General features: G+C 33.6%; 1 protein-coding gene across 2 annotated transcripts; it reads right to left on the bottom strand.

Moving 5' to 3' along the window:
- Positions 1-10,219: 10,219 nt before the first annotated feature.
- LOC111890455 (basic leucine zipper 9) lies at positions 10,220-13,784 on the bottom strand. 2 transcript variants are annotated; one of them, XM_023886574.3, is made up of 6 exons: positions 13,355-13,784; positions 12,426-12,546; positions 12,046-12,190; positions 11,636-11,711; positions 11,400-11,525; positions 10,220-10,631 (listed from the first exon to the last, which is right to left on the bottom strand). In XM_023886574.3, exons 1-6 carry the CDS (start codon positions 13,601-13,603, stop codon positions 10,365-10,367), a joined length of 984 nt encoding a protein of 327 aa, XP_023742342.1. In that variant the 5' UTR covers positions 13,604-13,784; the 3' UTR covers positions 10,220-10,364. The 2 variants fall into 2 exon arrangements, with proteins under 2 accessions (XP_023742342.1, XP_042758534.1); XM_042902600.2 differs by lacking the exon at positions 13,355-13,784 and adding an exon at positions 13,072-13,324.
- Between the last annotated feature and the right edge of the window lie 2,362 nt (positions 13,785-16,146).

Raw genomic sequence — 16,146 nt, 5'->3', positions numbered from 1 at the left:
CTAAAAGGTTTGTTCTTGATTAGTTCTTGAAACTATTTGTAACAACGTAAATTTCAAAACAAAATTTTCATTTTTCATCAACCAAGTTCATATAAAAACATTCTCAAATATTTCCAATATTAGTTTTTGAAACATAACATATCCCAAGATCATAAAATCAAACTCTCTCTCTAGTGTGTACGAGTCACGTCGGCGCCTTCCCACGGTCCTTGCAAGTACCTGAAACACATAACACAACAACTGTAAGCATAAATTCTTAATAAGTTCCCCAAAATACCACATACAACACATACGCCACTCGAGGCTATAATACGACCCTCCGGTCGATGTGTCTCAGCGGGACCCTCCAGTCCCGTAGGTCGTTGGACCATCTGGTCCGGTCATAGCTCGTTGGACCCTCCGGTCCGGTCTATAACATCATACAACATACATATATCACATACCACATAATCTCATACATAACACATAAGACCCTCTGGTCAACACATAATACCACTCTAGGTAACGTATAGTGAGAAGACTCACCTTAGGTGTCTCGGTAAGTCTTTGACTCGGTAGAAATGTGATCTAGCCTCCGCCTAATCACATAAAGTAAATACTCTCATAAATATAACTATACTCAAACCTTTCTTAACACCCTCAGAAGGGTAAAAGACCATTTTACCCCTCCCTTGGCTTAAAGGCCTCACTGTTGACCAAACCCTAAAAGTCAACAAAAGTCAACGGTCAACTTTGACCCGACTCGTCGAGTGCACTTGGGCGACTCGGCGAGTCTACACGTGTCTACTGACTCTCTTAGTCCCTCTTGGCACGTCGAGTCCTTCCCCTTACTCGACGAGTCACACCTGGCATGAATTGCGGGGCCACCCCGACTCAACTCGCCGAGTCTCAAGAACAACTCGCCGTGTTCCGCCTTGAACTCCAGTCCCCTAACTCTCCCTAACTCACCGATTTATTTCCCCAACTCGGCAAGTTTACTCACTGAGTGATTTACAGGAAACCCTCATCCTACTCGCCGAGTCTGATCTTTGGACTCGGCGAGTTCATGCCATGCACAAACTCCATAGACCTCCTGAGGTCAGATCTGTTCCTTAAATTCATAGATTTGGCCTTCCCAAGCATGATAATTACGTAAAGTTCATACCTTGACACTCATATATCATCTAAATCGTCTAACATGGTGATTTAGCCCCCAAAAATGACATCCCAAGCTCATGGCTCCCAAAATGACTCATAAAGCTCCAAGGGTTAAGGTCTCTGGACCTCTTTGGGTCCAGATCCAAAGCATAGACTCGAGAAGGGACCAATTGCTCCACATATCCATCCTCTAAAGGGGTTAGAAAACCCTAACTCTATGTTTCATTTAAACAGCGTGGACTCGCCGAGTCCACTCATGAACTCGCCGAGTCCATTCATGAACTCGCCGAGTCCGGCTGTGAACCCAGATACGAATCCGAGACCATACTTGGCGAGTTTGAACACCAACTCGCCGAGTCTCCTCACAACTTCCAAAAATAAAGGAATAAATTATTATACCTGGGAATCCGGATGTTACACTCTTGAAGACCATTAAGACTCCCACTGACCTCTTGACATATAAGATTCTCTGTCAAGGAACATTCCTTGACAAACAAATATTCAAGAGTTAGTGTAAGTTCTTATCAAGAAACACATCATCTAATTGATCTTAGTTGGTCTTTGTTTTAGCCAAAACATCACAACTACCAATTTCAAATGTGCAAGAGTAAGAAACATTTCTACTCTACTTTTCATGAGGTGTAATAAACCTACTTAGAACATGTTAGTCAAGGTATAACATGGAGTAATTAGAGTATGACTCTAAAACTTGATTTTGGAATGAAGTATGATTTATCCTTTTGATTTAACCATTTCAACAATTCCTGATACCTATTCTTAGTCATGTAAACGTACTAAGGTGTACTAGAGGATCAATTGTGACATGGTTACATAATCATTACGATGATCATAAAACATGATACTAAAATACTCTCATTTCCTTTCGGATTGGAGAAATGTTTATCTTTCTGCCGAATTTGATTCTTCTTATTTGTTCTACTATACATTGAAACCTTTTAATGTATTAGAATTACACTTAAACTTGTAAGCATAACCATATTTACTGAACTATCAGTAAATCATGATGAGTAGACTTGCTGTCCTTTATGGTGGATCCGAATTGTGCACATCAATGTTTACAAAATCCTTTAGTCTTTCACTTGACTCACATACATATGTGAATAAGGAATCAGTCCCAATTTCCCAAGGATCAAGATTCTCATGCATCACACAATTCACATCATGTGATTCCAAGTTTCTGTCTAATTGAAACTTGGGTGATGAGAATCCTTCCTCATTTGGCAAATTACGACACTACCACAAACGATATAACCAAGAATCAAATCAATTTTCAACATTGATAACAATAGAAATATAAACACCAATTTTCACAAATGTCATTGCAAGGAAATGTAAAATAAATAAAATAATTTTATTAATAATGTGCGGAAAACTTGTCCTTACAATGTAAATACATAAGAAAACTATGTTACTAAATATTCCTAAGTAATATATCATAACTCCTAAACAGCAGCTCAAAAATATGATCATCGAACCATGCGACCGAAATCCACTTCTTCATGATCAGACTTAGCTTACTTTTCCTTTAAGCTTCCTTCTTTCTCATAGATTCTGCAAAACATCAAAATGCAATCTTATCACACCATGTATTAAGAATCTAGAAATAGGAACTTAATAGAGTTAGATAGTGAATGTACCTCAAGTAGAGCCATGCAATTTGACTTTACCATCTCTTAGATCACTCAGGTATTCAGGGCAGCTTCGCTTCCAATGCCCCTTCATTTGGCAGTAGAAACAAATGGACACTTTAGGAGTGACATGTGGAATTATCTTAGAGTTAGCTTTTCACTTACGGTCAAGCTTTTCAACCTAGGCCAATTTCTCTCCTTTAGGAGAAGAAATCATTTCTAGACTATCATCGTTGTCATCACCTACATCCATGGAAATTTGGGAAGTGGATCTTCCGATCAATTTGCTTTACCAGTGTGCCAAATCATTGCTGATTCAGCAACAATTAGCAAATATGTCAGATCAATAAGGGTCACGTCATGGTCTATCATATAATAGTCCTTAATGAACTGAGCATATGACTTAGGAAGTGATTGAAGAACCAAGTCAACAACCAAATTTCTTGGGAAAACGACACCCAACATTCTCAGTCTATCAATATGCATCTTCATCTTTAGAATGTGTGCACACACATGACTTCCATCTCGATGCTTGCATGCCAATAGGGCTTGAGTGACATTGAACTTTTCAAGTCGACGAAAACGTGGGTCAGGGAGAACCACAGGAGGAGGTGGAGGAAGAGAAGAATGATTTCCAGTTCCACCAATGTACGAAGAAGGGATTGATCTTTCACCCTGTTTGACATGTGGAATATCATCTTCAAAAGGAAAGCTTTATCTAAAGGATTGTGGAAAACCATAGTTGTCAGAACTAGACATCTACAAAAGGGAGAAATTCAAGTTAGTTGATACAATCCTTAGTATATTACCCAAATGAAATATTAAGGCTAGGACCCAACACAATAATTCATAATTCGGAAGTGGGATGCCATAATCCAATTGTATATTATTTGAAGGTATGTAAATGACGATTTACCAATTCCACCATGAAAACGAAATTTTAAACGGATTAGGTTTTAAATGAAATTCGTAGATCTTTTGAGATTCATTGAACTATTTAATTGCATGTTTAATCTCGATTATACCCTTCAAGTTTGTGATTAGGATACCGAGGATCACAAATAAGGTGTGAATAACCATGCAAATTAGCTTAGTACTCTCGATGACGTTTATCATCTAACCAATGTGTCGGTTAACCACACACGCTCCATTGATCAATGATAATTTATGAGCTACCCATTGCCATCCTTCATTAGTCCCAAATTAGTGTGTCGGTTAACCACACACGCTCCGCTAACGACCAATAAGGTGCAATGTGCAATTTCATAGGTTAGCATCAAATTCACATTTTCATAAAGTAACTAAGATTAGGAATTTATAAAAGGTTTAGTTACTTTATAATTCATTATACTTTTAATGAGAATTTAGTTTCCTATCCGACCTATTCGATTAACGACCCTCCACTAGTCAAGGGTGCGGTGGGTAAGAATAGATATCCAATGGCAGTCATTTTACATGCCACTTCCTTAAACACCCCTTATAGACCAGCTTCGTGAATGAGGCCTACTAATGGTAAGAGTGACTGTCCGTATACATATAAATTAAACGTTTAATCTTATAGAGTATAATGATGTATTTTATACATTTAAAATACTAAGTGGTTTAATCTTTTAATAAATTAATCTTTTAATTTTATTAAACTTAAACCTATCTATGGACTTATTAATAGTCTTTTAATTAAAACTCTTAATTAATTAATTAATTAAATCCATGAGGGTGTATTTTTAAACTATTCAAAAATGCTAGGGTATTAATTTCGATTTTAAATTTTGAAAATTAAACTATTTAAATTAAATTTAAAAAGTAAAATAAAATAATTGATTTAATAATTATCTATTAATTAAATCAATTAAGGATTATCCATTAAATTATTCAAGATAATTTAATCTAATCCCAACCCCCTAACCTTCAAAAATGGGAGGGATAAAATTATCTTAGTTAAACAATTAACAAGATAATTCCTAAAAATATGAACCCTATCCTTATCCTAAATATCCAAAAATCACTAGACTTGGGGTGGAAGGAAAGGGTTTCATCCCTTGCCTTATTTTCGATAATTCTAAGGGTTAGGAAACCCTTAATTTTCTAAACTTGAGGCCAAAGGAAAGGGTTAAAACCCTAACCATAAAATCGACAAACTATGATTATAAAACCCTAATTTGCAAAAATTTGAAAGGCCAAGGATTTAGTTTCCATAAACCCGAATTTTTTCAAATTCAACCAATTGCATCAAATACAATAGAAAAAAAATTCATAGGCTCTAATACCACTATTGGGTTATGAGCATATCTACATTCCTATGTGATCATGCAACCCTAATTTTTTAGGATCTATGTTTTGTCTATTGGACATGTAAGTATTGAACATAAAACAAGAAACTCTAGGAGGCTATATTATTTTCGAAAATTAAGCTTAGTTAGGGTTAGAAGATTACCTCAATTGCTATCTAGCAATAACAAGGACCACCTTGACTCTTGAAAGCTTAGTGCCCTAAGTGTTTCACCTCTAATGGAGTCACAAACACCCAATGCAAAGAATGAGAGGAGAGAGGTGGAAAATCGGCTAAGATTCTCTTATGCATAAGTGTTGGCCGAAAATCCAAGGAGAAGACTCCTTGTATACCTGTGGTATTAGGGTTTTCAAGTAGAAACCCTAATTTCCTTGCTTAGGGCCAAAGCAACTCATGGACATCCCATTAGAATCCCTTGGACAAAATCTATAGGGCCTCCCTATAGAATTTTGTCCACTACTATCCAAATGGTACAAGAGCCCATTTTCACAACTATCAATGATTTGCAAAACAACCCCTGACTTTATTAATCGGTTCCTTTAATCCCAAGATTAATTCTAGATTAATTTATGATTAATTACTAATCAATAATATGTTTTCTAAATAATATATTAAACTTGTAATATATTAATAAAATAACTTTAACCACTAATTTATTATTCCAAATAATAAATTCAACTCTCTCTCCACTAGTCATCCTGTGAAGTTGCATGAGTGAAGGCAACCTGAAAGGACGACGCTACAAATCAAATCAAGTACATATCAAATATAGTTATGGGCTTAGACACCTAATGGCACAATTGATCATGTCTTCATTCTCCTTTAAATCTTTGCATGTTCATATGATTAAACTGTAGCTTTGTTGGGTGTATTTTGATGGTTTATTTCTATCAAAATCTTATTATGAACACCCTCTAAGGTGTTATTCATCAAGTCCAAGAATCGCCCAAAGTTTTAGAATCATTAACTTCTTTGTTGTTGCTAAAACTCATGTTGATTTCTATATCAATTCTAGTGAGTATTTTCCTATAAAATACCATCTTTTGAACCATCCAAAAGGTCTTCAAAACAATCCCTAAAGGTCGTTATATGCAGCTTAATGGTGTTTTATCTTTAAGAAATGTACTTTGTTTTTCCTTTAAAAGAAATGTACTTTGAGTCATGGTTTCAGATTGAAATTATCCGTTTTGACTCCTTGACATGTTGCTACTGCTAAGAACTCAATTTTCAGTTTTATATTCGTTTTTGGTTATGACTTAATGGGTTAAGTTGTCAATTAACCCTTAAAACTCAAAGTTAGGAATTGTAGGAAAACGCCTATTCTGCCACTGTTTTGTAAAAAATCTAGAAAAATCACCGGGAGTCATATTTAGAATCTGTAAATTCTCAAAGTTTAAATTTTGAGTCTAGTTTCCCCCTCAGTTTTCCCAAGACCTTATGTTGTCCCTAACCAAGGTGAAAATTATCATTTTCACTGACTGGTCAGAAATTAGATGCATTAATATGCAATTTTGTAAAATTCATAGAAATTTCAGAAAAACCGTATAGACCTGTATGAGTACTGCTTGAAAACATAGGAGTCTAAGCTACTAGAATATCTAAAAAAAAATTAATTTATACAGGTTTTGGTGGTGCTAAAGTGGCCTTGAACATGCTATTATCTGAGGTCAAACTCTGAGAATTTGGTCTAGCAAATAATTTTCATGTTTGGGGTATAGGATTTCTATTTTTAATCTTGAAGACTTAAAGAAATCAATTTATTTGCGTTGTATTAGGAAAGTTTGATACCTCAACTATTACAAGAATTCAAGTGTGAAAAGGGCGCATTTGGACAAAGGTGAGTTAATCTTTGTGCAATTTAAGTACTTTGTTGGAGAATTTCATATCTTTGATGGACTGGAATGAACCTAAGTTGTTTAGGTTGCATGTTCCCCTATTCTGTGTGATATACTATTAGTTATTATGCTTCCTTATGTATATGAGAACTTATGATGCATATATGATAGATTCTAATTTTTTATGTGAGGTGTGTGTTAGGTATATGATAGAAAGAGTGCCTAGTGTTGCTTTTATGTGATGTGTTCATGCCATGATTTCTTGAAAATATTTTTATGTGATGATTTAGGACAAAGCATGCTAGTGAGGTGATAATCCATAAAGATTATGTGTGCATAAGAATTGGTTATTATGTAAATGTTATAACTTGTAATTAATAGTTTGCATGTTTACATAAGAAGAACTTATTAAGTAATATGTTAGTAAAAGATGTTAATACATATGAATGATTACTTAGGGAGGTCAAATGTGTAATTCCTTAAAAGATGAATTAATAAAAAATTAATTAGAAAGGGAATACATTAGTGGGGTAAAGGGTAGCAACCTAGATATAGATGCGTACCCTATCCGGATTATATGATGGTCTAGTGGGTTGAAAGATGCATATACAGCAAGAACTTAATCCAACACTGATGCCAAATGGTTCTTCTAGACAACCAGTCGGGGCATGGTCCATGGTTTCCAGAACTGGAGTGGTGTTAACGATTGATGGAACGTCCGCGCAAATACAATGTGGAATTTAGGAGGTGTAACATGATGGAATTGACACCGATTGTACCAATCCTTAAAGACAATGCATGTACTAGTATATGCAACAACATAGTAGCAACATGCGGGAACAATGTTACGGGTGAGAGTCATGCCTCACTTAGTGCAATAGGTCGTGTCCGTCACATTAGTAGCGAACATGATACCTACCTTAGGGTTACTGATGAATATATAGACCCATAAATAGGAAGTATGATAATAACAATTAAAAAGGTGATTAAAAGGAGAGTAATTGTAAATGATGTAAAAGAAGATTAATATTATCTTAATATTATAGCAGTGTATGAAGTAATAGCTAGACACAAAAATGAATAACGAAGAGTAACTAAAAGTAAAGGCTATAAAGAAGAACAACAATTGAGCATTATTATGATGATTATAAGATGTATCTGATGTCATGTTATGTGAGTGTTTGAATGCATGTTTATATCATGCTTTGTTTGACCCATTTGGGATATGTGCGTTCCATAACACTATACTTATGATTAACTCACTTAGCATATATTAACAGTTGTTTCTTTGCTTGTTGTTTGCCTTGTAATGGTACATATAGCATAGTCCGATCGTTTGGTGAGGATGGGGTCTTTTTGGGTAGTAACATTAGTATATTTTAGAGATGATACCACTTTGTACATATCGTTGAGTGTTCATTTCCTTACGGTTTTGAGAACTTGTTTTTGGTTGGTTTTATGAACTTTAATTTTGATGAAGGTTTTTTTTGGTAATAAGGTAATATTGGTGATGTTTTTATAAAATTCAAAAAAGACTTCCGCAAACATATTCTGGTTAAAAGTGTTTAAAATAAAAAGAAAAGATTTTGGATGAAAAATAATGTTGTTACGGTTCAGAAAATTATAAATTCATCGAAGCTCCATAAAGAGGTGTTCACCTTTATTTATTAGATGATGCTTTAACTTCCTTCCATTAAACCAATCAACAAAAATCATCCCAAGAAACATCACCCCCTACCGGAACCAAACCGCAAGTTAAATCCCTTATTGCAAAAATTAAAATTATAATTGTTGCATATCAAAGTTTGTAGACCTTAAAGGCCATATACGTCATCAACTCGAATTATAATGTTCTGGTTTGATCGAGTATCAAGGATGAAAGCATAGAACTAATGTTTAATGAAAAGGTTTGGTTGCATTTGAAGATGAGTGTTGATGAAAAAGGCATGCCACGGCGCGCGTCAAGGCGTGAGGTGTGACTTCGTCGCTACGAAAAGCCTCATAACGTTGTTGTTAGGTGTGACGCGTGACAATGTGTGATATGGCGTGTTATGGCGCGTGGTTTTTCGTTTGAGACACGTTTTTCTGGTCTTTGTTATATCTTTTCTAATTGGAGATACAACTATTGTGTTTTTTGTTAACTTTTTGTTATTAGTTATTGATATAACACTTCTAAAAATAGTTATATTTAATAAAAATTTATATTTATGTGGTAATATAATTATAAATTTATACAAAATCGCAGTCTTACATCACGCCTTGGAAAACTTCATGGCTCGACATGGTTCGTTAAGCTTGAGGCTTGCCTTGCCACCACGTCATGCCTCACGCCATTTAGAACCTTGAAATATACCAATAGAGGAAGAAGGAGAAAAATAAGTTTTGGATTTAATTGTTGCCACCACTGACATAAATAATTCATGGTCTAAAGAAATAGCCTCTTGCAACATAGCTCTAAGCTTATCCGTAGGAAGGTGTAAGCTCTTGAGATGAGAAATCATACGAGAAATTCCATTACTTCCTACTTCACCGTTCGGGCAACAATGAAACCCCGAAAGGACCCAACCAAGTTCCACTCGTAAATGTATGAGAAAATGCCATGAGCACACAAACAAAGCTAATTAAAGCCATAATGTGAGGCTTGAAATAAGAACACAAAGTAAAATATAACACTCCAACAAGAGGTTGGAGTTCATAATGAAAACTAACACTAGGAAGAAAGTCTACATCTTCTTGAGTCATAAAATGGTTGCAGCACTTGCAAACCTCGTTTAGACATTTTATCAAAACACCTCACGAGCATTCAAAAAAATGTAATTTGAACAATGAGACTTGATAATTTAACCCATGTTGATTGAAGATGATAAACTAAAATTCTTCATGTTGCGTCCTTGAGCAACTAAAAATTTTCTCAAAGTATACTCTAACGGGAAGAAAGGTTGCGTCCTTGAGCAACTAAAAATTTTCTCAAAGTATACTCTAACGGGAAGAAAGGTGTGTTGACTTGTATATTTTTAAACGACAAGTTATTGCTTCTAATCAATCGATTTTTCTGATGCTGTCATACGCTTTTGTCTCTTAGATTTGCTTCAACTGGCCTTCGATTATTGTGTTATCGATTGAATTTTTTTTTTGAAAGAAAGGCACACCTCCGGCAACTTCTAGATCGGAGCATGAATCGGAAGTCTTCACATGTTAGAGCAAGTTCGATTTCTTTATTACCAACTTATTAACAAAATTAGTCCAAACTATGTTAAAAACATTATCCATCCACAATCACATCATAATACAAAAATACTACCAAACTATACTACTTCAAAGTCATCTGTCACATATTCAAATAATACAAGTCTTACATAAACCAAAACTACAAAGAACTCGAACTCGAAGAGGGTTACAAAAGTCACAAACCCTTTTTTATTTTATGTTCAAGTGATGCAATTAGACAAATTCCTAAGGCCATATATCAGACACACAGCTTCCAGCATCACTGCTTATACCATTCTTGAAAATGTCCGCATGGCCCACCATCACATGCTGACCTGGCAAGGGTAGTCCAGGGTGGTCATCCCCACGAACGGTTATGGTTGGTGACACATTTCCCATTCTTGACATGTTTTGATTGTTGAAGAGTTGAGGAGTTGTTAGATGATTCTGAATAAGGTGACTAAGACTTGATGTTAATGAACCCCTAGCTACCATATCTTCAGCTAGCTTCACCTGTTTGAAGAGCATCATGCAGTTTTAGTAAACACTAGTTTGAAAAAATCGGTGAAAAAATTTGTGTAACTTAAGTTTTATTTATGGATTAGTGGTAAATGAAAACATATTTGTTAAGTTTGTTGAATGAGAGGTTCTTAGGGTTTTATGCAGAAAAGTCACATTATTTTGGGAAATTTTTTTGATAAAGTGCTAGAAGAATACAAAGTGGAGGGTTTTTTCGGAGAAAATGAAAAAATACAAGGTCTTTTTCAGGCAAAAAAAATTTGAGGTTTAATCCACAAAAAACACAAAATATAAGATTTTTTTTAAAGATTAACCCTTTCCGAAAAACTTGTAAAATGCGAGGGTTTTTTCAGAAAGAAAAAAACTAAAAAAGTTGAGGGTTTTTTCGGGAACAGTTACAAGTTTGAGGGTTTTTTTTCGAAAAAAAGACAAAGTTGATGTTTTTTTTTTTTTTTTTTTTTTTTTTTTTTCAGAAATAACACAAAATATAAGGTCTTTTATGAGATCGACTCTATATTGCTATTATGATATAAAACAATGTTGCTACTATGGTAATAAATTTTAACTACATTTCTATTAGTTGTAAATAAATAAATAATGTTCTTATTTATGGTTAACAAATACTATAAAAATAGTACATTGCCTATATTGGTAAAAATAGTAAAGTATATTGCTATATTCCTAATACATATGAATATAAACCTTATTATATAATAAAAATAAAAATGTTCTCAAAATAAGAAAAGAAATTCTTTTTTTTACCTTAGCTCTCAATGCTTCCACATCTGCCTTGAGCACTCGATTGTTGGTTGAAGCATCTTTGAATTGTTGACTTGCACTTGTGAGTTGCTTGAACAAAGTTGTGTATTCTCCACGCAGTTGTTCCACCTTAAACACACACACACACACACACAACTTTTTAAATCTTGCAACTTTTATAAAAGGGTTTGATAATTTTTCAATCTTGTTAAAAAAAATAATAAATAAAAATTGCATACTTGTTGCTCAAGTTCTGTTAAATGATCTTGCTTTCTTTTTCTTGAACGCCTTGCAGATTCTCTGTTTGAAACCATTCTGAAATCATAGAAAGTTTAATTAATATTTGTCTCATTAGTTATATATCAAATAAACACTGATTTATAAGTTCAATTTATGCCTACAATATTCATTTAGTATATTTGTTGTTGAAAATCTGTAGCTTTTGAAAAAATGTGTGTGAAAGCCTTGTACTCCAATTGACATTTGAAAACTAGATCATTAGAAGGGTAAAAAGGTCATTCACTCACATTAAGTCCAAAAAGATAATCTCAATTTATAAACTAACATACAACACTTAATAGAAAAAAGAATGACTTAATAGAGAAAGTCAAAATTTTTTACCATTTTGCCCTCAATGTAAACCTCTTACCTCTTAAACCGTTTAACATCCATTTGATCATTACTCTGTTCACATTGACCTGCTTCAATCTCTGTATCATCATCATCTGATTGTTCATCATCACTTGTTGCCCCAATCACATTTTTTGGTTTTGTAGCTGAAGTTGGACTTTCAACTGACAAATTTACACATTTGCCCTTGAGTAAGCTAATATAGTATACCAACTTCAAAAGGGTAACGTTTCTTTTGATGAATAAATGGAAATATTATTTTGTTAGTTTCTTTTTTTCTTTCATTTCCCCAACTGTGTCATCATTTTCTCAGATATTTATTAACATCATTTATGATTTTATCACACACACACATATAACTTTGGTGTGTGAAACTTAAATGACAAAATAAATATTTACCACAGATTGAAGATTGGGAATCCATAGTCATTGTGATACTAGAATTCTTTGAAGTGAGATTTCTTGACCAAAGAGGACTCCCTGTTATTCCACCATGACTTGAAAATCTATTTACAATATCCTGTAATCCAAAAAGTAAAGCAAAAAAGTGTTTTTTTAACTTAATGCAAGAAAGAATGACTTAATAGATTAAATCGGCTTATTGAGTCCTATATTTTTACAAAAGGACCTCATTTATGGATTCTCAGCTCCTTAGACACTAGAGATTAAATGAAGTTATGAACAAATGAGAAAAAAATAAATCGATCTTTCACTTTTCTTGATTCTAATTTTAGATTTTGAACAGATGTACAATACTATCAATGATCAATCTCACACCTATTAATGAAACCAAAAACCGAACAAGTAACAACAAAATTTACAAAAGAACTTTTCATTTACCACAATTGATAGTTCATTTGCCTAAACATAGCTATGGATCTCTGATTTCATTTCAGATTTAACAAATATCACACAAATGAACAAATTCAAAAACCAAATCTTGTAATTTATGGAAGAAAATCAAGAAAACGGTAAAAAACTATACCCAATATGGATCTAATGATGTTTATTATTGTGGTAAAAAAAAAAGATTCGATCTTTTAACCTTCATGAAGCTTTCTTTTTATCGAGTTCTATCTAGTGTTTGATGCTAATTCTTTAATGGAAAACGGATCAAAATAGGAGCTCCATTGCCCTCAGTCGCTACACCAACCACAATAACATACGTACAGAAACCAAGTACTGAGTAATTATAATAATGATGTAAAGAACAAATGAACAAGAGGGTGGCTCTAATTTGGGGCCTACATGTCGACAATCGAATAAAATATTCAAAAATGCTGTGTATGTGACTGTGTAATAGAGACAGATTGAGTAAAAAACTAAACCAGATTTCTGTAGTGAACAGCGAGATCGGGGGAACAACCATCGGCGGCATAACTCTTACAATCGTAGTCATTACCGAATACGACGTCGTCAACGGCGGAGAAAGGATCGCCTCGGTGATCAGCATCAGCAGCCATGGATTGCTTTAATAACTCCCCGATATCGTAGTCTGATAAGGTTCTACTCATGGGGTTGCACATGGATGAATCGTTGAATGCTTCTTCCTTTTTGTTGTGAGTGAAATTATCCATGATAATGTGTGGATAACAGTGGATACAATGAATCAAAGACCCATATATAATGTTTGAAAAAGGTTGGATCTTTCCGGTTGCTTCACCTCTAAGGATTTGAAGAGGTTTGGTGAAGTATTATATGAAAAAAGTTGGGAAGAAAAAGGTCGGAAGAAGACAAGCTTCAACTGGCTTTGTGAAAAGGGAACTACAAAGACAGACGGTGAAGTATAATATTATGAGTAAATTACATGTTTGGTCCCTATAGTTTACTTAATACAACGCCTTTAGTCCAAAACATTCATTTGTTGCACTCTTTGTGAACTACAGACGTTGACGTAGTAGTAGCATGAGGATCAATCTCTACCGAAGGTGCAGTATTGTGTAAATTATGGTGGACAAGATCCCTACGACATTAGACTAAAGAGTGCGGCTAAAAGGGACAAGATAATTTCATTTGCTGTGGACGTTGTTGTTGTTTTACCTTATTAAGCAAAAGTAGGTACTAAGATTTTCAATGAAACTTAAGCATATCTATAGCTCTTTTTCTATAGATTCACCACCATAAATCACCCAAAAAGATAAAGAGAAACAAATACAATGCAAAATTTTCTTTGAATCGGAATCCCGATCCGATTCAATCGACATTTTCATTGAATATGAACCTTTTTAAATTTGAATTTGCATAGATCGGTAAGCAAGTTGGTTTATTAATCGTGTTAAGATGAACGAGGATGATAAATAATTCGGTTTTGTTAGGATGAAGGATGATAATGTTCGATGTTTTATGTTTTTTTATCACCAATGATAAAGAACTCGATTTTTGGATATTTTAGAGAATAAATTTAAATCTTCATTGTCAACATGTTATGAAAGAGATAAAGTCTCTCTCTCAAGAAACTTGAACTTCATCTAGTTCATGCAAGAGAGAGAGGGTTGGGTGGGTGGGTGGGAAAAGATAGGGTATGTTTTTTCTTTTTTTTAATTATAAAAATGCTAAAATAGATATTAAAAAATAAAATATGAATTCAAAGAGTATAATAGCCATTTTAAATTGGTCAAGGACCCAACCCATCAAAAATAATTATCAATTTAGACAAATGATACAAGTTGAAAACGGTTTGGACCGAATCCGTAACTTTTTCTAAACCATAAGACCAAATTTATAGTTTTCTCTTTTTTAATCAACTTGTATGTTAAAAAGTTTCTTTTTTTTAACTAATTTTTTCTACAATTATTCTTTTAAATAAAAAAAATCTTTCATACAACTAAATATATATATTTCAAAATGTTGTTAGAATATATATATATATATATATATATATATATATATATATATATATATATATATATATATATATATATATATATATTGAAATTCCAAAAAATATCATCAGTTTTTAAAATAAAGGATATAGTGATCACTAGATTTTCAAATAAATAGAATTCAAAGTTTAATAAAATAATTTATTTCTCACATACTAACATTTTTACCATTATATCATGTACATGAAATACGTCTTTATAGAAATAGTGGTTTGTGATGTCGTTTGACACTTTATTTGTGTATATTGTCATTTTCAAAAAGGTCTAAAAAGGTATTCAATTCAACAATAATCATCTTTTAATTCTAGCGTTTCAATGTTTTTCTAATTAGATAAAAGCACTTAAATTGTCAATTATGGTGTGGGCTTGAAAAAGATTGACATCATTATGCTCATGAATATGATTGAAAAGCATATGTAGATGAAAATGGTACTTGTAAAGAAATGCCAATCTTTTGTTGGGTAAAACAACAAAAAACCAAGCATTAAAATAAATAGAACAAGTTACTAAAATAGTTCTTGTGGTTTGGCTAAAATTGCACGTTTACTCCTTATCTTTTGTTTTGTACTCGGACCATCCTCACTTTTTCTTTTTATTACCCGCCTGGTCCTTTGTCCGTTATTCATCAATTACAAACATTAAGTTTCCCACGTGCTTCACACGTGAGGGGTATTTTGGTCATTTTATATATGGCGCCTAAATGCAATGTCAATCGTTTCTTCATTCTGATCATTTTACGATCATCTACCTCACACACACTCTCTCTCTCTCTCTCTCTCTCTCTCTCTCTCTCTTAATCTCTAACTCTTGAAAATCGAGTAGAAACCCTAACTCCTCAAAATTCTGCAAGAATCATCGAAGTAATAATGGTGGATTAGAGGATTAGAGCAAACATGGAAGAAATAGACGTTGAAAAACATTACGGTAACCTCATATTTTCAAAAGTTAAATTTATCACCTACAAATTTCAAACTAATAAGTTGAAGTTTTCTCTTTTACAGCTGGTCATCCAACTATCTTCTCCATCAAATTATTCTATGGTGGAGAGTTTACGAAGTTTCCTGGAAGGAGGTACGTGAAGGGCAAATAAATATGTGTTGATATGTTGGACATTGATGAGTTTTGTGTGCACGATATTGATGAGATAATGGAGTCCTTAGGTTGTGTTGAGGAGGGTAAGTTGCTTTATTACCACTTCAAAAGATCCTTTTTCAGATTTGGACTTTGGGTTGTTTACA

This window comes from Lactuca sativa, chromosome 5 (genome assembly GCF_002870075.4).
Source record: "Lactuca sativa cultivar Salinas chromosome 5, Lsat_Salinas_v11, whole genome shotgun sequence".
Classification (NCBI taxonomy): Eukaryota; Viridiplantae; Streptophyta; class Magnoliopsida; order Asterales; family Asteraceae; genus Lactuca; species Lactuca sativa.
This window is presented reverse-complemented; position numbering and strand designations above follow the sequence as displayed.